Source organism: Equus asinus, chromosome X (genome assembly GCF_041296235.1).
Source record: "Equus asinus isolate D_3611 breed Donkey chromosome X, EquAss-T2T_v2, whole genome shotgun sequence".
NCBI classification, from domain to species: domain Eukaryota; kingdom Metazoa; phylum Chordata; class Mammalia; order Perissodactyla; family Equidae; genus Equus; species Equus asinus.
Genome location: NC_091820.1, coordinates 122450343 through 122478342, shown reverse-complemented (window position 1 = coordinate 122478342; position 28000 = coordinate 122450343). Strand labels below are relative to the sequence as shown.

The window sequence follows — 28000 nt, the reverse complement described above, 5'->3', positions numbered from 1 at the left end:
TTTCAAAATTTCCCCGATGAAGCATGCATTTATTTCTTATAACTCCAGAGTCAGGCAAGATTTTAGAGTAGAATTTTAATTGGCCTTTTGGAGTCTGCCTTTTGAAAATAAGTTTATTACTGGAAAATTAGAAATCCTGATTTTGGCATCTTTAAGGTAATGTTCATTATTATCTATATCTTCCCTACTACACTGTGTCTCCTCGAGGTTAGGGGCTGTATCTTATTCATCTTTGTATCCAGTTTCTAGCACAGTGCATAGTACAAATAAAAGGTGCTTCATAAATCTTTGTAGATTAAATGAATGTATGGAGTTAAAAATGTATTACAAACATAAAATTTCCATAAAGCCAATATTTAAGTAGTTGATTCATTTTTACTAGTATACTAAGGTTTCTCAAAAGGTAACTACTTTTTCAGGTCAAAAATCCACTTGTCTATAGGTAAGTGATAAAGGATATTGGTTTAATTCATTCGGCTGCGCTCTAACTCCCCGGAAGAAGTACACTAGCCAAATCTTACAGGAGGTAAGTATTTTGTGCTTGTTTACAAGGCTATTCTACGTAGTTTAAAGAGAAATCAAATATCCACATGTACATAAATGCATATATTTATCTTCACTTTACAGGTCTGTGGTATTTGGGTTTGTGAAGATAATGCAACTTGGTGTCAGTTACAGATCATACACTGAATGCATGCGTTTTTCCTTGGTATTTGGTGTCTCTTACCTATAACTTCAAGCTTCATAAATGTACATTTAAAAGGACATAATCCAAAGTGGATTTTCAGCCATGGAAATTTTATTGGAGTAGGATAAAGGGCCTCATGAGACTTCTCTTAATTTCTGTATGCATTAGGGCAAACTTTTAAAGTCAGCTGAGAAAACTTAATTAGGTGGCTAGGGATGACCCATTGGGGAGTTCTTTCAGATAGAGGCCCAAGTAGGAAAGAGGGTAAAAAAGAAAGGGATGATGTTCATTTGAAAATAATAGAATTCTATTTGCATACTTTCTTCCTTAATTACGGTACTGCGCCCTCTCTCCCAGACTCTGCATACTGGTACTTAGAGTATGCATCAGCACCCTGGGATTCTCCACTGTTCTTTGTCAAATTTTGATTTGGATGAGTGAAACTGAGGGAAATATGACGAAGAGAGAAAGAGTTAGAGTGACAGATACTGGGAGGGGATTAAAAGCCCTCACTCTGGTATATATCAGAAAGTTAACTGGCACATAACAGACTGAAAGGATTAGAAAACATTTGGATTTGGAAATTTGCATGTGTGCAGAGATAATACAGAGATATGCTCCAGTTGCGTTTGGTTCCCAGAAATGTTTTATCTGTACTTCTTTTTATTTGGGTGTCTGTTTTTTGAAGTACATAGCTTTTTCATAGCCTCTGCCAGACCCTACACTCGTTAAATGCAGGAGCCATGTTTGATTCATCATGATGTCCTCTAGAGTGGTGAGTAGAGTGCCTGGTACAGAGTTATTAATAAAGGTTGAAATGAATGTAGAATGGACACCTAAAGACATAGTCTGGAGGACTTGATCACTGTCGAATGAGATCCTGGGATGGCATACACCTAGAGAATGATTGGTTCTCTGAATACATCATTGGCTAAGTTCATCTGCAGTAGAGACTGAGGAAGAGTGATGGAGTTCAAGCATATTTATCTATTCTCTGCTGTGGTTCTGGAAGCCTTGTTGTCCCTCTTTCAGAATTGAAGTTTGAGGAGAAAGTGACAAGTAGAGAGAGATTTTTAGCTACAGCTTTATCTAAATATGGTGTTTGGATATGTTTTATATATATATATATATATATATATATATTGATAGCTTATATATGTATAAATATATGTTTCTATTATTTTGATATCAACAATTACTAATTATGTGTTATTTAAGCTGTTTGAAAGTTGTTAATTGTTACTCTTAGCAGCAGGTGGACTCTCACAACCATGCCTTACATTTGTGTCATGAAAGCCTAGCTTTCATGTATCTGAGTACAAACAATGTAACCACTCAGAAAGTGTCTGCAGGTTGTGAGTTCCATCAATCTGCTTGGTTCCAACACACACACACACACACACACACACATATCTGTACACTCATACATACACACATATAACATCCCTACATTTGTCTGCCCTTAATAATCTAGAGAATAAGCCTAACTTACACTGGGAACAGCAAGGGGGTACAGCTTTTCAGAGCTTGAATAAACCATTTTCAGTTGGATTGGCCCCAAATTGTTGCAGAGCTCATTGTCACTGATATCATGGAGCTCATTTATCAAGTTCCATAATTTCCCTAAGTACAGAGATGTGATCCTCATTAACGTAGTGGCAGTCAATCCATATTGTGAATTTGGCTGATTTTGGAGAACTACTTCTAGCACTGGCTGCATTACATGTTGAGCTCCATAGAAATGAGAATGTGACCCAAGAGGTGGTGTCCAAGTTAGGTTTCATGGAGTGATTGTGTTGGGGACCGCATGTAACTGTTTTGGAAAACAGATGGAAATTCTCAGAAAAGGAACCTACTAATAATGAACTTTATATGCTATCTCTGCATGAATATTTAAAAGTTTTTCATTCATTCTTTACTTCAACCAACATTTATTGAGCACTGATTCTATACCAGGTGCTGAGCTAGGAGCTGGTGAAGGAGATAAAACCATTGCCTAGAGAGGGAGCCAAAGAAGGAAAACCATGGGTGTCAAGGCAGCACAATGAGAGCTGCCATAGAGCTGGGCACCAGGTGGGGGTCTGGGGACTGTTGAGCTACAGTGAAAGGGTGCCTAGTTGCCTTAAGTGGGCAGTCATGTGAGGTATGTGCAAAGTTATAGAGGTAAGAGACAAAATGACACATTCGTTGGACTGGAATAGTTTGCATTGATTAGAGCACAGGGAAAATGGAGGAAAGATGAATTAGAAAAGTAGGCAGCAAATGCTGAGGAGTTTCCTTGAGCTGTATCCAAGGATGAGGAGGAGCCATGAAAACATTTTAAAAGAAAACATTATTCAGTATGGAGGATGACTGGAGGGTGAGTGGTGCCAGAGAGTTTTAGTAATGCAGGTGAAAAAGTGGTAAAGTAAATAGAATAAAAGATAAAGCTGAGAGAATAGAAAAAGTAGAGTAGACATAACTTAGTAACTGGATGTGAGGACGGAAGGGAGAGTCTGGAACTTCTGGTTTTCCTGGGTGGTGGGGCCATGGCCCATAATAGGTGCTCAGTAAATATTTGTTGAATGAGTGAGTAAAATATAGGAGGAACGTATTTTTAAGGGGTGAAATAACGAGTTCAATTTTGAACAGGTTGAGTTTGAGGCGGTCCTTTGATCACTGAGGCAGAAATGTCTGCTAGGTCGTTGAGGTTGTGTTTTGGATCAGAGAAGAGAGAGAAATCAGGGCTGGAGATACATACTTGGACATTATCAGCATGGAGATAGTAACTGAAACTCTGGAAATAGATAAGATTGCTGGGAAATCGTGTATATACTCTTCTGAAGTTCACGAGAAGCATCGTTGAGACTCATCAGCATATAGGCTTAAGTTGAAAGTCATGGGTGTGGGTGACATTTTCCAGGCTTTTGCATGTGACATGTCTTAAAATGTATTTTGCCAACATCTGGTGATTTTTTTAAAAAAACTGCCAAAGACTTCAAGAACTCTCTTGATTAAGAGAAAGTATGAGTATATGTTGTCATGGTCCCAGACTTTGCAAATAAGATAATGTACTATCAAACAAACACACACACACACACACACACACACAGAGGGAAAGAGAGAGACTTCTAGGTAGAGAAATACATTAGAATCAAGGGATCAGATTTCTAATATTTTTGATAGCAATAATTAATAATTATGTGTTATTTAAACTGTCGGAAAGTTGTTGATTGTTACTCTTAGCAGTGGGTGGTCCTTCACAATCATACCTTACATTTGTGTTGTGAAAGCCTTACTTTCATATATCTGATATACAAACAATGCAACCACTCCTAAAATGTCTGTAGGTTCTGAATTCTGCTGACCTGCCTGGTGCCAACATGGAGGCCCCTCTGGCCCTCCCCCTGGGGAGCACTCTCCTACTCTGGAGAGTGAAAGCTATAACAGTGTGTAGCTTTTGGAGCTCTGGTCTCTGTTCCACCTCAGACTGGGCCCTGCTTGCTAGTCTCTGAAACATGGTTCTAAGCAAACACTAGGAATTCTTGTGTAATTGGGCTGGTCTTGTCTTAAATGTCTATGGAGATGTAATGTTTTTTGGTTGGGGGTGGGGAGAGAGGGTTGGATAATTTTCTGTTTCTCTGGCATGAACAGTTTCCTTAATTTCCCTGTTGTTCAAGAGGTTGCCTTCATCAGGGTTTCTACTTTCATTCAACATAAGCTTGAAATTCCTTCTTCTCCAGTAGATTTTTTTTTTTTTTTTGGTAAGGAAGATTAGCCCTGAGCTAACATCCACCACCAATCCTGTTTTTGGTGAGGAAGATTGTCCATGAGCTAACATCTGTGCCCATCTTCCTCTGTTTTATATGTGGGACGCCTGCCTCAGCATGGCTTGATAAGCAGTGTGTAGGTTGACATCAGGGATACAAACCTGCAAACCCTGGGCCTCTGAATTGGAGTGCGCAAACTTAACTGCTATGCCACTGGGCTGGCCCCCTCCAGTAGATTTTTTGAGGCCAGTTTCAGGTTGATGGGTTGATGGAATAGTTTTAAGGGCCACAAGGGAAGATTATGGAAACTACAATTTACTGAGTGCCTGCTAGGTGCCAGTTGCTTTACACTTAATCTCTCTAATCTCCACAGCAAACAGGAAAGGTAGGTGGTGTCATCTCCATTTTACAGATGAAGAAACTAAGGCCCAGAAGGATTTGCTTTCCCAAAGGTTGTGTAAGTTATGGAGCCAGGATTTGCACCCAGATTTGTCTCACTCCATAGCTCATGATCTTTCCAGTATACACACTGGATTATGAAGGGAAGGAATATGGTCTGGATATGAAGTATTTGACTTAAATTCCCACACTCTTTTGACTTCTGTGACATTTTTTACTCTGGGTTCCCCTCCTACTGTAAAGCTGATTCTATCTTTGCTTGCTTGCCCTCTTCCTCCCACCCTTTATTAGATGAAAGTGTTCCAGTAGTGTTTGTCCTTTGCCCTTTCCGTTCTCTCTTCGTTCATTCCCACATCCATTCCCATGACTTCATGATCTTCGCTGTTTGAATGACTCCCATGTATCTTTCCAACCGACCTCTTCCGTGCTGTCCAGTTGAGGATTTCCCACTTGCCTGCTGGATATTTCCATCCAGAAGTCCTGCCAGTGCCTCACTTTTAACAGATCCAAAGATTAGTCCATCATTTTCTTTTCCTATCTGCACAAACCTGCCTCTCTCCAACATTCTACATTTCTGGTGATAGCATCTCTGGTACCCAGACTTGAAACCTTGAAATCTTTGACTTCTCTTATACATCTCACACCCAGATTAAATGGCTAAGTCCTGCAAGTCTGCCTCCATCATGTCTGTCACTCTTACCTCCTGTGCTCTCTATTTAAACATTTAAAATACTCTGCTAACTCGTTTCTGAAAGGACCCTGTAGTTGTCTGCCTCCAAGCCTTTGCTTCTAGACCACCTAACTGTCTTCTGTCATCAGTGCCTGCTACAGTCTTACCCATTTTTCAAGGTGTCAGTGCAATGGCATCTTCTCTATGAGACACTTCATGAGTCCCCACAACTAAATGTGATCGTTGCCCCCTTTGAACCCTTCTATCACTGCACTTCTCCTGTGGCCTTGTTTCTCACTAGCTCTTATAATTATTTATGCACTTGACGTTTTTCTTCTTACTACAGCCTTGCTCCTTAAAGTGTGGACCATGGACCAGCAGCAATCAGCATCACCTGGGAGCTTGTAAGAACTGTAGAATCTCAGGCTCCATCCTAGACCTACTGAATCAGAATTTGTCTTTTTTTAACAAGATCCCTAGGTGATTTGTAAGCACGTTACGGTTTGAGAAGGGCTGCTTCCAAGTGTAAGCTCCTTGAGGGTAAGAACCTTGCAGCACTTAAGAGAGGGTCTTGCACATAATGCATCAATGTTCTTTTGATTTCTCACATTTGTGCTGTGCTTCGGCTGTTCCTTCATGGATGTGGCCTCAGAGACCTAGACAGAAGAAATGTATCGGGGGAGGGCGGGAGGAAGGAAGGGGAAGGAGAGAGAGATTCAGAGAGTGGTGGGGGAGGAGGAGAGAGGGAGAAAATGAATGAGAATAAGAATGTGAGAATGAAGGGACTAGAGAGAGCCTACAGGATCTCTGCTTGGTGCCTAATAACTTTGTGACTAGTTTGGAAAACAGTCTTTGCTTTCCCAGGTGGGTAGAACCTCATGTCTAGGCCTTGGCTCAATTTAATGGGGCCAGAGGCACATATCTTCTGAGACCGTTTTGCCCTCAGCCTAGGGACCTAATGGTTTCCTACTTTCTCTTTTGCTGGCATTCTGGGGTGTATCTTCTCTGGCCATCCCCAGAAGTCACAGTGGAACTTCTGAAGAGTTTCAAAGAGCCGTGGAAGAACTGTGCTCAGTGTTTCAAATACTCTCTTTTGTTTTCAGAAACAGATTTTCTGCTTTGTTTTCAAACTTCAAAGTTTATTTCTGAAATAAAGGTTTATTTCCCCCCATGGAATTCTGAAGGTTTTATACAAGTGTTAATTTCTAAAACCTAAGTCATTTCTTGCCTTTGAAATTTCAGTGCTGTGGGTCAATTTAATAACGTTGCCTGAAGGTTCTTTTGGCCTTCAAAAGCTGTCAGATTGCCTTTTCTTTGTTCTTTGAGAGAGTAAGTTTGCCTCATTCACAAAGCCTGAAGGTGATGCTGGAACCAGCATTTATTCGCTCATTCAGTCTTCCCCCACGCCTCAATAATATCCGGTTTTATTTTCAAGTTAGGTCCTGGTGGCAGTGAGATGTATTACCGACTAATAATTCGGGGCAAAATTCCCAAAAAGCTCATCAACATTTCATAGAGTGGTGATAAGAAGTAGCCCCAGTTACTCTGACACCCACAGCTAAGGGGAAGAGCAGATGTTCTGTGCAAACTCATCACAGCCCTCCTGGGGCCCAGGGTACCTCCAAAGCTACTGGGGGCCCTCCCTGTGTCATCTGTCGGGCTGCTCCCTACATTTCCCTTTTGGTCTTCCTCCTTTCCACCCTCACGCTCTCTCTCAACTGGTTATAATTTAGAACAGAAGGTGTTTTATGGTTTGTTATATTTATTGAATGGTTTTGTGTCTCTTGTTCTCTAAGAAAACTAGATGAGTGAAATGTTTTATATTTTCCTCTGTGTTTTAGTTTTAAGTTGTGTTTCCTTTTCCTCTAGCTGCTGATTTCCCTCTCTCCTCTCTCTTCCCCCATCCTCCCCTGCCTCCTCCACATCTGCCGGCTCAGTGATTCTGGAGAGAAAACAGGCTTTTCCTTTCTGCCCACATATTTGGTTTTGGTACCTGGTTACTTCTCTTGGGATATTGCGAAATTCGATTCCTTAGTTAGTTTGGAAATGAAGAGCTCTAAAATACGCACTGATGAATTTACATTCCACTTTCTAAGAACTCTGAGTATTTAAAAGGCTTTTTGTACAGATAGGACAAGGCTAAATATATCTGACTCGAGTACCTCAGATCATTGCTATGTAGTTTACATTCTCTCTCACTTTGTCATATTTCTCAATGAATGCAAATTGCATCTTTGTTCTTAGAAATCACTTTTGATATACTGAACGCCTTTCCTGTTTCTAAAGATAAGGGAGTCCCTTTGAAACACTGCTAGTGTGGGGTAGAACTGACACCTATCTTGTAGGCTAACCAAATTGTAACCTGCTTTTCCCTGATGAAGTGATCACGTTTCAGGGACATTGTTTCACTTGTAGGATTTTATTATCCTAGTTTCAAATTTGACTTCAGGATAGAGAGCGTATTCCAATTGGACCATACCTTGGTATTTTATCTTTGTCTTTACACTTATGGGGATCTTTTGTTTGTCCTATATCTATTATCTCTTCCAAGCTTGGCTAAGGTTGTTAGGTTATGCACTTACGTATAAATATTTAACAAGATAAGTTAGACAAAATGTGCTTGAAGATACTTTAGCTCTCTCCCTCAATGCCCCCCGCCCCTGTCCCAGCTCCATTTTTGTATAGAATCTCAGATGGTTGCTTTATCTCAGATGTTTAGATTCAGCAGACATTCCTTTGCACTTTGCTTGATGGACACAATGAAATGGAAGCTTTTGCATCAATCTTGACTACCAAAATGGTAGCACGAAGTCACAGATAACACTAGGCTCCTCTTCCTATTTTTTTTCCTACCTAGTTATCCAAACTCCCCTAAGCCAGAGAGTTTTAGGTATGAGATTGTGTGTTTTTTAAGAAAATATTTTGGATAAAGACTAATGTTCTCAAGTCAGGAATAACAATTAGTACCATTCATTAATCAGGGGCATGTTTTGACTTTGAGTCCTGGCTAGGAAATATAAACTGTGAAAGTCACACATATATATGAACCTCAGGCAAATTTATGACTTGTCAGCCTTTTAAGGTTAAATTCTTAACCCCAGATCGGGGCTGGCTTTATATGTGGAGTCCAGCACATTCCTCTGGGCCACTGAACACCCCCTCCCCAGCCCTTTGCTTAACAGCAGCTAATGGCCTAATGAGCAAGAAGGATTTCTGCCTCTTATCAGCTGCCTAAACAGCAACAGGAAGGCTGATATACAGAGTATAGGTCAAAACCTGAGTTCTTGAACCAAAAAACTACAGGGTCAGTTTAAAATTCTGGATATGTGATATCTCTATAGTCATCAATACCTGTCAGTAAAGGAGGTGGACACTTGAGTTCAAACAAATAGTAATAGTTGTCAAAAGTATGAACGGTCTAATTAATTTTGCTAATAGTCCTTTCCTTCTCTGTTTAGTTCTTCTATAAATAGCCTTCATATAGTCTTTAATGAGCTTTCAGTTCGCGCCTGGAGGTTGTTATGGTCACGCGAGAGTGTTTGATTGTCAGATGGTGATGATGATGGAGGCAAGGATGTTTATATTTTGGCCCAGGTTTTGGAAGGGGACGCCAAATAAAGGTAAATAGATATCTACTACTACTTTTATTTCTTTTTAAACTTAGTTTTTGAAAAAATATGCACTCAACTTGCTAGAGAATCAGAGAAGCCTTTGTGCCTCCTCTTATTGTCTTCAGAACTTTTTAAGGAGAAAGAGTCATTGCCTGTTTCTTACATCCACTTGGAATCCAGGCTCAGACTCACATAGAATAAATATTTTAGGGTTTTCAGTGCCCGTCATAGTGAAAGCCCCTTGACTTTCATCTTCTGCATTTGCATTTTTTCAGAGACAATAATGAAAACATTTTTTTTCAGATTCTGTTCTGTTATTGAAAATCCTATTTACATAAACAGGCATTGTTGTGGCTTAGGGAAGAATGTGGGGTCCCATTCTTTAGCTCCTTGTATATCTTTGCTAAGGCTTGTCTAAATAGAAGTAATGACGCTTTAGTCTAAGCAGCTTTTCTCATTTAGGTAAGCAGGGTGGTTTGAAATTTCAGTTTACTAGATAATTGAGTCTCTTCTTAATTATTTCAGGCATGCAGGTTGCTCTCTTGATAGCAAAGACCCTAAAAATCTAGTAATCTCCTCAGGCATCCGCTTGGTAATAAAATCCTGTGCATTTTCAGGGGTTAATTTTCATGACAATTGTGCATCCTCTCCCCACCCCCACCCTTGAAGAAATTCTATCTTTTAGGGCCTTGGTCTCCTCACATTTGCAAAAGCACACTTTAAAAATATATAAGGATGTTGCTGGAATTACTGGATCTAGAGGAAATTTAAATGTATTCAGATTCATGCTCATTACACAACTTTCATTTAGAGTTTTTAATAGCCTTGTCATATTTCTCAGAAAATCATCTGCCTGACTTTGCCAGACTTGGTTTTCTGCCCTGAATGAAAAACTGAAGATCAGCAAAAGTGGAGCCTAACTATCCCCTAATCTATCCTTTTTTCTCAAAAAAAAAAAAAAGAAAGAAAGAAATTCTCAGAGGTCATCTGGTGCAGAGAGAGGTGGGAAAAACCTGGAAAAAAAAAGAAAAAAAAAAGCCCAGGCCGCCTTCACATCTGCTAGTCATTCCCACTGGTGTGACTTCAATTCAGCAAGTTTTTATTGAGCACCTGTGGTGGGGGTGGTGCTAATAATCGTTAACATTTATTGAGCTAGGCGCTGTGCTAAGCCCTTTATGGGCAACATCCTATTTAATCCTCACAATAGCACTACCAGGTGGGTATTATTATTTCCCCCATTTTACAGATGAGAAAACTGAGGCTTGGAGAGGTTTAGTGACTTGTCCAAGGTCAAGTAACGGTGAAGTGAGTTAAACCCACTTAGTCTGGTTCCAGAGCCATGTTCCTAATCAGTACTCTTGCAGTGGGCTGCTCAGCATTTCTGGGAATTACTCTTGAAACCAGTTTTGAGAACCCAGGATGTGTGAGATGCTGGGCATTCAAAGTCAAATACTCCACTCTCTCTGCTCTTGGTGGGGGAGGCAGACATGTAGACAGGTGAGGACCATGCATGGAGGGGGTCTTCATATCTGTTGAGGGGAAGGAGGAGGGCTTGGGAAGAGCAGTGGCTTGAAACTGGGGGACTGCTGCATCCCGAATACAGTTCTGCAGTCTGGGGTCCTGGACCTTTGATTTTCCTGTTCAGTGAAGGTCATCTTCTCTGCGCGAATTGAACTGCCTCAGTGATTGCAGCAACCTGTTTCCATCACTGCCCCGGCTGACTGTAGCGTCAGCTACCTCGAACCCAGCACTCCTTAGACATGCATGGTCAGCACAGTTTGGGAGAATTGGCTCCCTAGTTCCTGGGTCACCATTTCTCCTTTATTTCAGTTCTCCCTTAAAAAAAAAAAGTAAAAATTAAATGAGAGATATTCCTGAACCACCTCACTGTGGTCTTGAGAGCTGGTGGCTTTTTGAAGGCAGGTCATATAAGACTAGCAGCCCACCGGGAGACCCTGGATCCAGGCTTGGCTCGTTCAGCTTGATCTGGAGCCCCCCTGGCACTGCCTCTTGGAGCCCACACTGGGCTCTGGAGAGCTCTGTATCTGAGTCACCCCACAGCTTGACAGGAGAATGAAGTTACTATTGGCAATTTTTGAGTTTTTCAGTGAAATCATGGGAATGGAAGGAAAATCCCCAAATCACCTGTTTGGGTAATTTATTTTTGTTTTTCATAGCTTCTGAAGAAAGCAAGGAGGAAAAAAGTCACTACTGAGCATCGTTGAAAAGTCTTTTATGTGTTCATTAATAACTTAGATTTTCCTCAATTTTAGGAAACATTTCGTTCGGGGGTAAAGTGAACTCACCACCACGTGTGTGTGTGAAACAATATCCTTTAGCCTCCAACCTCAGCTTACCAAAAACTCCTTGTGTCTCCAAGTTGCTTCGCAATGATTTGCTTGCCAAATCCCCTCCCATGCACTTTCTCCTTCATTAAATCTCTTCCACAGAAAGGGGTTGCCACCAAGTCTAGACTTCAGTAACATGCGGGAGGAGGGCCAATTAGTGAGGATTTTGATTCATATTACATGAGAGCAGGGGGAGGAGGAGGAAAATCTGCCCTTCCCAGTCCTTCAGATCTTCAAGTTCTAACACAACAGTATGTTGAAGATGTATAAAATTACTGGAGCATTTACACAGCTATTCCCCAAGATGGCATAAATGCCACAGCACTAGAGCATGTCAGTGTAGACGCTCAGATCAGCTGAAGGAGAGGAAAATGGCAAAGATCAATAACGTTGCTTCTCACTCAGGGATCAAGAGGGAATGTTTGATTTTCTTTTGGTTGCATTTTGCTCAGGTGCAGTGTGTATGTTGTACTAACAAGGCAACGGACTCTCTTCTCCACAGGTTCGTATCATAGGGAAAGGGGAAAGATAAAATAGAGGGCACAGATTATTTACAGTGGCTGAGAATGCAATTACAAGGTGCAATGGCTTGAAACTGAAATTTAGGTTAGCCATTAGGGCTGGGAGAAGCATCTTCACAGTAAGGGCAATTGGGCATCGGAAAGATTTGCCTGGGAGCTGGTTAAACAGCATCTCCAGAAGTGCTGAAGACTAGGGCAGGTGTGGTGTGATGAGAGACTCCTACTCAACTGAGGGTTGGGCTGGAGGCCCAGACTGACAGGCATCTTCCATTGTTGCTTGGCTTCCTTTGTGATTATTTACTTGCTAATAGCTTGAAACAGGGTTTTATGTATCCAAAATATGCTTAATGTGTTAAGCATAGGAAAACAAATACACTTGAGCAATGAGAATGAGGCATTTGGATTGGTCTGAGCACCTTCCTAACAGACTTTCTGGACTGTGGACCAAGGACCGAGGCAATATTACTATTTTTTGCTTCTGCAAGGCCTCTTCCTTTGTAGAGTATGGGACTATTGCTGTTAAAGTAACATGTGGGCTCTGTCAACATGACTTTCTCAGGGCTCACCCTAGGTAAAATTTGGTTTTGGTCCCTTTTAGCTTTTTTTAGTTTTTCCTTCTTTTTTGACATCGCCCTTAGTCCCTGTTCAGGTGTTCTGGGTTGTCTGCCCCCACCCTTCTTCCCTGTGCTGGAGGAAGATCCCAGGTAAACTCTTTAGCCTTGAGGTAAATTAGTCAAGGAATGTTGCACTTGAAGACAATACCTGATGAAGTTGCTTAACCAAAGTAGTAACTCACTCATGATGGAACATTTAGATATTACCAGGCAGATACTTTTAGGTAGGGGAGAGGGCAAGAGAGGGTGTATTAGTTGTCTAGGGCTGCCATAATAAATTACCTCAAATTTGGTGAGTTAAAACAACTGAAATTTATTCTCTCACAGTTCTGGAGGCCTGAAGTCCCAGATCAAGATGTTAGCAGGGCTGTGCTCCCTCCGGGGCCCTAGGAGAGAGTCCTTCGTTGCCTCTTCCAGCTTCTGGTGGCTCCAGGCATTCCTTGGTTTGTGGCTGCATCACTTCAGTCTCTGCCTCAGTCGTCACATGGCGTCCCACTCCTCCTGTGTCTTCCTTTTGTGTGTCTTTTATAAGAACACTTGTCATTGGATTTAGGGCCCACCTGGGAATCCAGGATGACCTCCTCTTAAGAGCCCTAATTTAATTACATCTGCAAGACCCTTTTTCCAAATAGATTCAAATAAGGTCACATTCACAGGTTTCGGGGGTTAGGATATAGACACATCTTTTTAGGCGGCACCACTCAACCCACTACAGAAGAGAGCTTTCTGGGCCTCTTGAATCCCGCCAATTTACCAGGGCTCTCTGCTGTAAGGGGAACTTGCTCTAGGGAAGCTGAAAGTTGGTTGTAAAATTTCCATGAGTTTCCTCAGAGGGATGTGGGTGGCAACTGCTGTTAATTCATTTTCCAAGTGGTTAAATTGAGAACCTGGGGAGCGTAATGACTTACCCAAGTCACTCTGGATCAGAAGAGCTCTGAGACAGAATAGGCCACCATATTATTTAGCGGGGACTTTATGTCTTAACTCATGACTCTTGTTGGATGTTTTTTCCTTAAATTTTCTAAACACTTTAGCCATGGGAAGGTAATTGTCGCTTATTACCCACCTGAAAAACCTTTTCACGGGATCTGTAGGCTTAAGGTGATGATGTGCTTTCAATCTACCGGAGCTTTCCACCTACCTGTTGTGGTTTGCCGGAACATCAGCTACAGGGAGTTTTGGAAGCTAGAAACATCTGTGAAGCAAAAGACTGCCTTTTTAGGTTCAGGTATACGGAGTTTTAGGTACAACTTACATGCAGAGTGGTAAATATATAGTTGTCACAGATGAGACAACTCTGAAGAAATGATGTCACACATGCTTATGACAAAAGGACCAGTTCTAACATTTATGGCAGTGACAACCTTGGTGTGTGAATAGATTAGTGAGTTAGAGTATGGCCTTCAGGGAAATGCAGAGAGAAGAGAATTTTAGAGGTCACCAGGTCTAGCCTCCTACCTAGTGCAGGAGTCCCTTCTGTGGTATCTCTAATATGACTACCCAAATTATGCTTGAATGCTTCAAGACACAGGGAGTTTACTATGTGTAGGAAGCAGGGTCTCATTGTTGAGTATTTGCTCATTCATTTAACAAGCATTTATTGAGTGGGTACTATATACTGGGCACTATGCCATGTCAGGGAATACAAAGATAGGCAAGACATAGTTCCTGCCTACAGAAACTTACAGTAGTAGGGATAAGAAAAGTATACCAATAGCTATAAAATCTAGATTGCAAAATGCAGTATTAGAGGCGCAAAGTGTGAGGAAAATTCGGAGCGTTGATAGCTCATGGGGTTTATTTGGTGGGGAGGGTAGCTGGGCGAGGGGAGACAAACATTACAAGAGAGACACTTGAGAGAGACCTTATGGATGACAAGGTTTTATTTAATAGCTGAAGCTGGGGAAGAGCGCTCCAGGGACAGGAATAGCATGAGCAAGATGGGGAAGCAGGAAGTGGAGGCATGTGTTTGGGAAACATTAAATAAGAATTTAATCCTCACAACCACTTTGAGAGATAGATGTTATTGTCCCCATTTTATAGATAGGGAAGCTGAGGCTGAGAGATTTAAGTAACTTGCCTAAGATCACATGGCTGTTAAGCGGCCAAGTTGGGGTTCACACCCCGGTCTGTCTGATTTCAGAGTCCTTCCCTTTGCCACTCATGCCATCCCAACAGGAAACTATCTGCCATTAGTTGGCCTCTGGAGCCAAAGGGGTATATAAAAGGGACAGTGGTTATTACATGGAGTGAAGCGCTGTCAAGGCTGAGTTGTTGGTCTGTGCCTTGACCCCATATCCATGTCCACGTATAGCCAAGTGTTATTGGCAAAGCCTTCCTAGAGGGGCAGAAGCAAGTCCTTTGCTTCTTTTGTGTCCTTCCAATGCCCAGTCTAGAATGGGCTCAGTGACTATCGATTGACTTACAGCTGAAAAACTTAGACTCTCAGACCTGAAATTACCTTAGGGGTCATCTAGGCAGGCCCAGACTGAGAAGGTGTTTGGTTAAGTCACATAGCTGATTTGGTAGCAGAGAAGATAATAGCACTTTAATCTTGGTAGGAGAGGGCTCTTTCCCCGCTGATGTGATTTCATACACAGAGGGAGGGGCCTAGCACTTAGATCAGGCCTAGGGTGTTGAAATTCTCAGCTATGCTTCAGGTCTGCATATTTGAAGATTGTATCTGAAAAATAAAAATTATACATCTCCTGAAAGATGGGATCTGAGCTACTTATCTGAGTAGAATAACAATTAGTGAAAGACTGACTAGGGGAGACAGGAAAATCGCCTTAGTGTAGGCCCTCTGGCAGAATTCTAAACTAAAAGATTCTTTATCCCAACTGGCATTGTTCTCCAGCCCAATTTTGTTTTTATTAGGATTTTTCCTCCATCTAAATAATGTATGTGTGTGTGTGTGTGTGTGAGTGAGAGAGAGACAGATGGAGACAAGAGACAGAGAGATCAGGATCTTCATTTTGAGCTCTCAGGACTTTTTCTTCATTTTCCCTGGAATACTGCTCTTCTAAAAGTTGCTCCAGTAGCATCAATTAATCTGACCTAGTTCCTTTAAAACTGAACTCGCTTGAAGTTTTGGCATTGGTTCCAAGTCAAAGGGGAGGGCATCAAGCCCAAACCTCAGCGGGCCCCTTGAGATACAAAGCTGAGTGAGTCAAGGGTCTTTCCCTCAAGGAACTTAAATCTAGTGGAGATAAGGCATGCAAATATAGTTATGCTGTGAGTTAGAGAGTGTGAGAAGTGTCTTTATAAAAGATGCCGAGCGCTATGGGAATTCAAAGGACAGAAAGCTTGTGAAGTACATCTCTGCTCCCACGAACACTCTCTCCTGTGAGAATCCAATGCAAAGATAACGAGGAGTCAATTATACCTCAATAAAGCTGGAAAAAAACTTAAAAAGACAGCAGACAAAAAATAACTGCAGATAACTAGGAATCATCTTGTAGAAGAGCTCCAGTGGCTGCTCCTCTTCTGGCTCCTGGCGCTGTCTACCAGCTCACTTTTCCCTTGAGCCTTACCAGGCTCCTTGGCAGTCCCTGAACATGCTGCCCACTTTTGCACCCCTGTGCCCTTGCTCCATTTTCTTGGAGGTTTTTAAAGGAGATTGATGTGATCGGATATGTACTTGAGCAATATCTCTCTGGGGCTTGGGTGGAGGAGATTGTAGAGGCAGGAAGGCCAGCTTCCGAGGCTATTATAGTTGTCCCAGTGAAAAGAGGTGAGGTGATGAGGCAAAGATGGAAAGGAGGGGAATGATGAGGGACATCTACAAATCAGAACCGGTGGGATTTAGTGACATTTGGCTATAGGGGATTGAAGGCAAGTGAGGTGTCCAGAATGATGTAGAGGTTTCTAGTTAGTTTGGGAGTCCATTTCCTGGACCAATCTGTGAACTCCAGGGCAGGGGCTGTGTCCTGTTCATTATTGTATTCCTTGGGTTGGGCATAGTCCCTGGCACAAAGTAGGCATTCAGTAAGTGTTGGATGAATTAATCGCTCACCACTTTGGCAGGCTGAATGTAATCAGTGAATTTGTATTCCCAGAGCACATGTTGACTGCTGGTTGGAAATGTGGTCCAGAAAGAACCTCTTTGTGGGAGAGTGTAGCGATCTAGGGATTCAACCTTTACCGGGCATGAAATGATATACCATTAATTGACAGTTGGCAATAGAGATAAAGGTAATTCATTCTTTAATTCTCAGGCTTAGAGAATGGCTTATCTCCAGGGTTGCTTTAAACTCTCACTACTCCAGTGTGGTAGAGATATTTTGGCCTGCCTTTTACAGAGGCAGAGTCTATGGTGGCCCCAGGCATGATCTTTGATTTAAAGTCTGAACTGGTGGTACCCAGGTGCACCCTCTGCAAGGTCACGTTCTTTCAGGCTAAATAACAGAAGGGTAACCTTCAGCTGGGTTCCCTAAGATGCTTTCTACCGCTAGCAATCATCACTTTCCCCACCGGTTTCAAATGAAGCCATTTCTTTCATCTATATTCCTATCTTGATTAGTGAGAAATTAATGAGCGTGTAAGATTTGATTTAGATAATGATTAATTAGGGGAAAAGGCAGCGTTCTAATAGCAAGTCACTGTTATATGCTAAGGAAATTAGTTAATATTTTTGCATGGCAAATTGACTTGTCCTCTGTTAAAAAAATACCTTTAAAAATGTCTGATTTGGGGGGGTTTTGGTATATTAGTTAAGCAACCTGCACTTAATCCTTTGGGTAATTTTAATAGGCATCTATTATTTTCCCTACAAGTCATGAAGCAACCAGATTTGCATATCATTCCTTCCTTTGCTTAATATTACTTTAATGATAATAATACATTATTACTTTTAGCACAACATACCTTTGTTAGCAAAAAAATAATCTGCCGTTCATAAAGCAGACCTTGGCAATGAAATGTGTCAAATTATCATATATATATATATGTATATGGAAAAGATTTCAATTTTCATTGTTACTGAGCCCTGACGATTCATTCTCTTCTGTTGCTGTTTGAATATGTTTTATCTGCTCTTAGAAAAGTATAAGGATCAAGGTCTACGTTAATATATCTTCTTTTCTTTAATGTTTTTTAATGTGATTTTGACAATTTATAGTCATTAGCTAAAATTGCAGTCTAGTAAAATAATGAACATATAGAACGTAGGTAATTAGAGAATCAGAGGGCTAGAAGTGACCTTGAGGGGTTATTTAGTCCATTTCCCAGTTTCAGGCTGTAAGACTAATCTTCCTAAACAGCACTCTTCGTCATATAATGCCTCTGCTTGAGAACCAACAGTGGTTCTTTATTGCCTAGGAGGTCAAGCCCACAGGCTTCTGTCTGCGCTCATGTCCCTTCAAATTCTGCCTCATCTTACCTGATAAGCTAGCTGTGCTCTAGATTCCAGCTTCTCTCCAGGCAGCTTAGTCTTGCCCCATTGCTCCACTGGTGCCAAACACATTTCACCCGTTGGCCTCTGCAAATCCTTCTCATCCTTTACTGTCTAGCTCAAGCCTCACCTCCTGCTGGAAGTTTTCTTTGACTGCTAGAGCCTCTGGTGAACATTCATTATCTAGCAAATGTTGTCTGTATTACATATTTTGAAAATGAACTTCATTGAGATATAATTTACAAACAACAAAGTGTACTCATTTGAGTGAAGAATTTAATGAGTTTTGACAATTGCATATACCCATGTAACCACTACCCCAATTAAAATATAGGCTATTTCCATCATCCTTAAAAAATATCCTGCGTGTTTTGTCACCTAACCACATACCAACTTTTACTGTTCTCTAGCTATTTCTGTGTGTGAAAGTCTGGTCTCTTAACGTGAATGTATTTTTTATTTGTTTATTTTAATTTTACGTAACATATATTGAATATTTACCTTGTACCAAGAAGGCTAAGAGCTTTACATGCATAATCTCACTCAGTCCTTGCAAGAACTGGACAGTTAAGTGCTATTGATAATCCCATTTTATAGGTAGGGGCAAAAAGGCATGTAGAGGTTAAATCACCTACCCTTGCTTGCACAGTTAGCAAGTGGTACGGCTAGGACTAGATTATAAGCAATTTGACGAGAGGGGCCATGAGTGCTTTTGCTCTTTCCTGCCAACTAGTGCCTACCATTATGCTGATCTCCAGGCCATTAATACCTACTGATTTTATTCCTTTGGAATAAAATCCGATAGAACAGACACATTTAAACAGACCCATACACATTGTTCACTGTCCTCTTCCTATTAGGGACAAGGCTCAGGCCTGGAATGGGGTCTCCAAGTGAGCATGGTGAGCCTATGACTGCACAGCAAAGAGAAACTAAGGTCTCAGTCCTGGGGGAGATGGCTAAAGGAAACCAGTAGCAGTCTAAAATGTCAAGTCCTTGAATGGAGCCAAAAAATAGCCATAACTGGGCCCAAAGGAAAGAGTTTGTGATGGAAGTCAAGAAGGCAAGGCCACAGGTAGCCAAGCCTAAGTCATCCCCTGACACAAGAGTACACATCATTGGGAGGGAGCCTTCTGTGGACCACCTGTGGTTTAGCCTCTAGAGGGGGAGATAAGTAGTAAGGGTGCCCAGCTTGGATACACGTGGGAATAATCCCCAAGATAAAAGCTTCCATAACTCAAATATCCCTTTTCAGTTGTAGGACTCAGAAGTAGACACAATGTGTAAGCAAGACATTGTGTCAAATTAATTAGGGATAAATTACTTCATAGTTCCTTCAAGTGAAACATCTATTTGTGTATCTTCAAGATGATTAGAAATTGATTCTTGTGGTATTTTAAAATATTTTTTCCAAGATCAAAGTTAAGCATACAGATATAAAATTTTCAGGTCATCTGTCTCCACTCCCTCTTTTAGATCAGATAGACACAAAGTTCTTTACTAGAGTTCTCAGTCTGCAGCCCTCATTAATTCAACACTATATGCACAAGGTTGAATGGGATCGATGTGGCATCCCTAAGGAGATGGGAGTCATTCTCTGCTCTTCAGGAACTAAAAATCTAGGAGAGAAGATTATAGTATGAAGGTACTTTTTAATCCTCCAAAATAAATGGGAACTAGCAGCCTTGTAATGACTTCAGTTAATTTTTTTTTTTTTAGCATCTGGAAATGCAAGTTCTTAAGCCCTAAAGAGTTGAACCTTTCTGGCTCATTTGAATAGTCAATCGCTAAGTCTTCTCCTTATCTCCATCCCAGGCTATATTGCTTGTTGCTATTCCTGTTTCCCAGCTGAATTCCATTTTTAGAAAAAAAAATGTGAGCACCTCTTTGATGAGTGTGGTCCACGATTACTTTTCTTCTCCATCTAATAAAGGAGCTATTTTCCCTTAACCTTCTTTTGTTCCTGACATACTTAAAGAATTCTTGGCTATTTACTATGTCTTTTGTATCTTATTTCTTGAATTGGCCTTTCTGCTTTTATTCACACAAGTATGTACCAGTTCTCTGTGTACCTCCTTAGTCATTGGCCCTTGGCTTTACTTCTCATTCATCCCACTTGGGATTTGGTTCCCAGAGTAATTCTTTGTTTTGTTGATGAGGATTCCCCTCTAAATTCTTTCTCTATTTCTTCCTGTTTTGTGTGTTCTTTTCTGTTTTGTTTCTTTCATGCGCATGTTCATACATTGAAATGGTTATATTTCATTATTGTCATTTCATTTAGGCATGTCTAGCTCTCCTGGCCCACTTTGTTCCTTATGCTGTCTCGTGCTGGGGCCTATTTTAAGCTGGTCTGTGAGTTATGTGAAATTTATTAAAGTGTTTTTCCCTTTGGCTTATATTTCTCTCCTTACTGGTTTGGAAATCCTGAATTCTTATCAGTTTATAGATGTTTTATTTCTTCAAATCTCTAGCTAACTCTTAGCCCCAGATCAATCATACTGATTTATTGATTAACCAGGGTGTGATAATTGGGAGAGAGGATAAATATTGCTATATAAGGATATCACATATATCTTTCTTCATGACATCTGGCATGTTTTCTCAAAAGTTCTCATTTGAGGTTTTATTCCTTTAAAGATTTTCGGCCAAACTAATTCTTGAGAGTGGGAGTTTATACGATGATGAGACTTGACCAACTCAAGGAAGGGGCACACTATGCAAGCTCTAGATTACTTTATGAATTATCATATCAAAGGCAAACCGGTATCATGATAATTCAAAGTCATTCCTGGGCTTCTGTAGGTACATTGAGTGGCAATTTGTTACCTTCTAAGATCTAAGCAACTCAAAGCAATTCACAGAAAAAAGATCCGAGCCTATTATTTCATAACTCTCACTAGCTAGAGCTGGTGGGAGTAGGAACAGTACTAACAGACACCGTGTCAAGTAGACGATATCATTCCTGAAAACTGGAAATCGTCACCAATGGAAATTTGGAAACGCAAAGGATTTTATCTATAACATTTAATTTTATGAACATATTCAAAGATATTTTAAACACACACTATTTAGGCTTCAGTCTACCAAGAAAGTAAATAAAATAAATAGAACCTTGCTAAATGGACAGGAACTTGGTATATGGAAAGTGTCTGCTATATAGGATTTTTCATATCTACATGTGTCTCCCAACCAACCTCATTTAAACCTAGATTAGCCACTCTTCCTCAAGGGGACTCTTTTCCTTCTTGGTCCAGTAAACTGCATCAGTTTCTACTCCTAGAATAGCATTACATTTTGTAACTTCCTGTAGAAAGAACACAGTGAGCTAGAACTAGCTCTGTTTTTCCTTTTTCTGAAGATAATCATAAAGTCTTTAAGCTTAGACCGTATTTAAAATCAGTTTAAGGCTTGTATATGAGATTGACATTTATAGGACATAAATCTGAACTCTGTGTCTCTAGACCCCAAATTGTATTTTGACACATTAAATATCGCCTTTCCATCCAGTACTATAAATTTCAGCGCTGGATTAGGTTTGGTGATATGTATTATCTGTGCTCTCCTTTACTCCTTTTGTCAGCAGCTCCCTTGAGGAGGGAGAAGTGGAGAGCTTGGAGTCAATACCCTGGACTCCAACAGTGATGTCATGTGAGGGAAAACTTGATGAATTTCATTCCTAAATTGAGAAAAGAAGACTTGGGCACATACATTAAGGCCATGATGAGCTGGAATTCCTAGGGAAATAGGATGTAATAAAAATCAATTTTCTGGTAACTTAGGACTACCTAGTTCCCCTTCCCGTTTTTTAAAACCTCAGTTGTTGAAAATCTGTCTAAAATGTCTGAATATGATTTCTAGCCTTACTTCAGTAAGATTTGATGTTTATTATGGAAACTTACTTTGCCAAGGACCTTATGGGACTTTGGGGGAATCCTCCCTATATCCCATATACATGTTTTGTCATCCTAGCTAACTATGCTGCTTTATTGCACTCATTTACTATGAGTAATAGGAATTTATCTCTGTTAACCCCTTTGGACAGTGAGCTCTTTGTGTTAAGGACCACGTCTCTAATGGTCAAACTTTTATCTCCACCATGTAGCACAGTGCTTGGCACATAGAAGATATGTTAGATTGGGTCCTCTGAGAAGCAGATGCCAATATGGCACTAGATGTGCAAGAGATTTATTGGGGAAAACACTTGTGAAAGAAAATGGTAGATCTATTCTTAATTTTTTGAGGAATCTCCATATTGTTTTCCATAGTGGCTGCACCAGTTTGCACTCCCACCAGCAGTGTATGAGGGTTTCCTTCTCTCCATATCCTCTCCAACTCTTACTTCTTGTTTTGTTAATTATAGCCATTCTGACCGGTGTGAGTTGATATCTCCTAGTTTTGATTTGCATTTCTCTAATAGTTAGTGATGTTGAACGTCTTTTCATGTGCCTGTTGGCCATCTGTATATCTTCTTTGGAGAAATGTGTGTTCAGATCTTTTGCCCATTTTTTAAATTGGGTTGTTTGTTTTGTTGTTGCTGAGATGTATGAGTTCTTTATATATTTTGAGCAATAACCACTTATCAGATATATGATTTGCAAATATCTTCTCCCAATTGTTAGGTTGTCTTTTCGTTTTGTTGATGGTTTCATTTGCTGTGCAGAAGCTTTTCAGTTTGATGTAGTCCAGTTTGTTTATTTTTTCTATTGTTTCCCTTGCCCGGTCAGACATGGTACTTGAAAATATGCTGCGAAGACTGATGTCGAAGAGCATACTGCCTATGTTTTCTTCCAGAAGTTTCATGGTTTCAGGTCTTACATTCAAGTCTTTAATCCATTTTGAGTTAATTTTTGTGTATGGCCTAAGATAACGGTCTACTTTCATTCTTTTGCCTGTGGCTGTCCAGTTTTCCCAACACCATTTGTTGAACAGACTTTTCTTTCTCCGTTGTATGTTCTTGGCTCCCTTGTCGAATATTACCTGTCCATAGATGTGTGGGTTTATTTCTGGGCTCTCAATTCTGTTCATTGATCTGTGTGTCTGTTTTTCTGCCAGTACCATGCTGTTTTGGTTACTATAGCTTTGTAGTATATTTTGAAGTCAGGGAGTGTGATATCTCCAGCTTTGTTCTTTTTTCTCACGATTCCTTTGGCTATTAGGGGTCTTTTGTTGTTCCATATAAATTTTAGGATTCTTTGTTTTATTTCTGTGAAAAATGTTGTTGGAACTTTGATAGGGATTGCATTGAATCTGTAGATTGCTCTAGGAAGTATGGACATTTTAACTATGTTAATTCTTCCAATCCAAGAGCACGGAATATCTTTCCCATTTCTTTGTGTCTTCTTCAATTTCTTTTAACAATGTTTTATAGTTTTCAGCATACAGATCTTTCACCTCTTTGGTTAAGTTTATTCCAAGGTATTTTATTCTTTTTGTTGCAATTTTAAGTGGGATTGTATTCTTAATTTCTCCTGCTACTTCGTTGTTAGTGTATAGAAACACAACTGATTTTTGTATGTTGATTTTGTATCCTGCAACTTTACCATAGTCATTTATTAGAGTAAAAACAATCTTAGACTGCAGTGCAGTTTTAAGAAAGTTTTGCAAGGTCAATGGGAAGTCCTCAAGCCAAATCCCTGTCAGCAAAGTTTTGTGTCTCACAGGACTTAGCATCTTTGCTGTGCCCAGTCATTGGCTGGCAGCAGCCCCTAGGAATTGTGGCCTGGGCAGAACATGGTGGTGAATTCAGAGCACAGCAGCTGAGACCATTAGTCAATTACACTCCCCACAGTAGGAGATCTGAGATGCACATTTTCATGGCCGTCACAGAAGGAGCTCAATAAATCCTTATTGAAGGGAGAGTTTGAGGAAAACAGGGGTTGCGGAAGAGGAAGGAGATTGGACTTAATATTCATTGAACCCTAATATTTGCTAGTATTGGTGGAGAATATAAAATCATAGGAATCTCCCTCACTTCCCTCATCTCTCCTCAAATATCCCCTTCCGAAAGAAGCCTTCGTTGACGACCCTATATAAGTAGAATTGTCCTCAAGCCACCATATTCCCTATCTCCCTTACTTTTTTTTTTTTTTTTGCAGGGGAAGATTCACTCTAAGCTAACATCTGTTGCCAGTCTTCCTCCTTTTTCTTTCTTTGTCCCCTCCTCAAAGCCCCAGTACATAGTTGTGTGTAGTGATAAATTCTGCTAGTTCTTCTGTGTGAGCTGCTGCCACAGCATGGTTACTGACAGACGAGTGGTGTGGTTCCACACCTGGAAACTAAACCCAGGCTGCTGAAGTGAAGTGCACCGAACTTTAACCACTAGGCAATCAGGGCTGGCTCTACTTTGTTTCTTAAACATTAAAAAAAATTAGCAGCTTTGGGGCTGGCCTGGTATTGCAGTGGTTAAGTTTGCACATTCTACCTTGGCGGCCCGGGATTTGCTGGTTCGGATCCTGGGTGCAGACCTATGTACCTCATGTCAAGCCATGCTGTGGCAGGCGTCCCACATATAAAATAGAGGAAGGTTGGCATGGATGTTAGCTCAGGGCCAGTCTTCCTCAGTAAAAAGAGGAGGATTGACAGTGGATCTCAGCTCAGAGCTAATCTTCCTCAAAAAAAAAGTAAAAAAAATTAGCAGTTTTATTGAGGTATAATTGACATATAGTAAACTTCACATTATTTTTTTTTAAAGATTGGCACCTGAGCTAACATCTGTTGCCAATCTTTTTTTCTTCTTCTTCTCCCCAAAGCCCCCCAGTATATAGTTGTATATTCTAGTTGTGCCCTTCTAATTGTGCTATGTGTGACACCACCTCAGCATGGCTTGATGAGTGGTGCCATGTGCATGCCTGGGATCCAAACTGGTGAAACCCTGGGCCGCCAAAGCGGAGCACTTGAACTTAACCACTTGGCCATGGGGCCGGCCCCAACTTCACATGTTCTAAGGGTACAATTTTATAATTTTGACATAGGTATATGACCATGAAACAATCACCACAGTCAAAATAATGAACATATCCATTCACGCCCCAAAATTTCCTCATTCCCCCCCCCCCGCCTTCCATCCCCGCCAACAACCACTAAACTGCTTTCTGTCGCTTTAGATTAATTTTCATTTTCTAGAATTTTATATGAATGGAACCATAAAGTATGTAATTTTTTTGATCTGGCTTCTTTCACTTAGCATAACGTTTTTAGGATTCATCCATGTGGTAGCATGTATCAATAGTTTATTACTTTTTATAGCTGAGTAGTATTCTATTGTATGTACGTACGACTGTTTGTTTTCCCTTCCTTCCTTAGTTTTATTTTCTCTGTAGTACTTATCACTATGTGACCATATATATATATTTATATAGTCACACACATATATATATATATACACATACATATTTGTTGTCTCCCAAAATATAAGCTCCATGAGGGCAGTGACTTTTTATACAGCTATAACCACAGTGCTTGGCACATAGTAGGTGCCCAATAAAATATTTGTTGAATGACGCTCGTCTACTCCCGCTTCAATTTTCATTCATATGCTGATGACTTCCACAGATGCAGAAGTGTGTTGAGTCACGAGTGAAGAGCTGAGAATAACAAAGGTTTCTGTCCTTGGGAAACTTGGTGGGTGATGATCGTTGACTGAGATACAGAACACAGGTGATAGAACTTTGTGTGTGTGTATGTGGGATATATTGAGTTCAGTTTTGGGTATGCTGAATTTCAGGTTCCCATAGAGTAGTTGAACATGTGGGATTTTGGAGCTCAGGAGGGAGGTGAGGGCTGGATTGGGGGTTCAGCATCGCGTGGGTTTAGAGAAGATCATGGGGGGTGAGATGTAGAATGAGAGAGAGAGAGTCAATGACATTTAAGTGATAGATGGAAGAAGAGGAAGCAGGAAAAGACAGATAAGAGGGACCATAGCGGTAGGTGTGTGAGAGATAGGTAGGTTCACTAAAACAGGGGACGAGGGAGAGATTGGTCAACTGTGAGGGATGCTCCAAAGGGTCACGTTGGATGGGACTGAGAAGAGGTTCTGATTCCCTAATTTTGCAAGAAGTGAGGAGATTATTCGTTTGGAAAATCTTTATGGAGGTACAAAAATAAAGAAAGCATACTGCTTTATAAGGGAGACAGCAATGAAGTAGCTCAAGAGTTCAGAGAAATAAGAGGTCAGCATTTGTGATAGAACTAGAATGTTGGCGTTGTAAGGGATTTTGGAGATTGTTAAATGTTGATATAGTCCTCTGGATGTTTCCTCTGTGAATCTTGCCCCAGACCTTTAGTTAAAACACCACCACCACCGCCACCACCACCAACAACAAAGCTTTGATGTGATATTGATATTTTAATCATTTATCCCAAAAAGCAACTCTGACTTGGCCAGATATACATTTCATTAGGAAATCATAACCGGAATTTTGAAACTTGCTTCTTGGTTGTGTTCTGATTCATAAATTATCATCAAGAAAAAGAAATTGTAGGAGTGAAGATTGATCTTTTAACAGACAAATTAAATATTGGTGTTCAATGACATATACTTGGTGCTCTAAATTAGTTGATGCAGAATTTATGAGTCAAACCTAGGCAATTAATTCTAATGGCTATTCAAAAAGAATCAGTCAGAAGGGTAATTGGGAGAAAGCAAGGATTAGTTAAGATAAATACTAATTTTGAATAATTAAGATTTTACTGGATTTTAAAAGAAATGCATTGTTTTGCCCTATTCGCCCCTTTTGTGTGTATGTGTGACATTCTGCTTATTGAAACATGAAAAACTTGTTTGTTTCAGGATCAGATTTGCAAGTATGTCTCCCCAAGGGCCCAACATGCTGCTCAAGAAAGATGGAAGAAAAATACCAACTAACAGCACGATTGAACATGGAACAATTGCTTCAGTCTGCGAGTATGGAGCTCAAGTTCTTAATTATTCAGAATGCTGCAGTTTTCCAAGGTGGGTTCTGGGGATCATTTTAGATGTGCTGCCCAATGGCATCATTATTTGGGCACTGGGCTCTCAAATGCTATGTATAACTTTTAAATTACCATTCTAGCATTAATGCTTGATGTAAATACCTCTCAGTAAGAGATTCTGGTTAAGGAAAAACGGGGTTTTTAGAGAAGCTTCATTTCAACCTTTGGAAAGGTGAGTATTGTCAAAAAATCATTGTCCAAGGACATTCTGTTTACCTGTACTTGAAGGTTGTAAATCTCCTCAGGAAGAGTAAATGATAGTTTATCTCACCTCTCCCGTAAGACTTGTTTAAAGACAAAAATGTTTACTTAAATACTAGTTTTCTCCAGAGGTGAGTTAGATATTTGTGGAACATGCATGAACTCCTTCTGACCACTGGGACCATTTCTTCCACTTAAGAGGGAGAAACTGGCGATGGCCCTAAATTTTTTCATTTGTGTGAGTGGTTACTTCTTCTCTGTTTGTGAGTCTCAGTTCTTACCACATCTGTGTATGACTGTAAAGGAAGCTGCTGTGGCGTTGCCAGAAGGGGTAAGAAATTACGTTTCTCCTTGCTAACTTGTGGGACTATCATAGCAGGATGGGGAGTACCTCCCTTGATTCAAAGACTCAGCTAGGGATGATGATGATAGTGGTGGCAGAAGTGGTGAGAGCAAGCACTGATACAGCACTCTGTGCTAGGTACTCTTTTTAGTGCTTTACATATATTAATTCATTTAATCTTTACAATAAACCCTATGAAGTAGATGTTATTATTAGTATCTCCATTTTATGGAGGAAAACTCAAGGCACAGAATGGTTAAGTAATTTGCCCAAGGTCACACAACTAATAAATGGTGAAAACAGGATTTGAACCCAGGCAGCCTGGCTCTTAGAGTCTATGCTTTTAACTACCTCAGTATGCCACCTCCTGTGAAGGAAAATTAATTATAGATATTAGGGCTTCCTTCTATCCCTCCTTAAGCAGATGGAATCAGTTGCCTTTTTCTTACCCCACAAATAGAGAACTGGGGTCAGATAGAAAAATGACACTTCTG

General features: G+C 40.5%; 1 protein-coding gene across 2 annotated transcripts in view; it reads left to right on the top strand.

Moving 5' to 3' along the window:
• Positions 1-28000, top strand: part of GPC3 (glypican 3) — a 407750-nt gene that overhangs the window by 6825 nt on the left and 372925 nt on the right. For both annotated transcript variants that reach the window (XM_044763948.2, XM_044763950.2), the window contains one exon: positions 26781-26942. In XM_044763948.2, coding sequence (XP_044619883.1) covers positions 26781-26942 — 162 coding nt within the window. The remainder of the gene's footprint in view (positions 1-26780; positions 26943-28000) is intronic.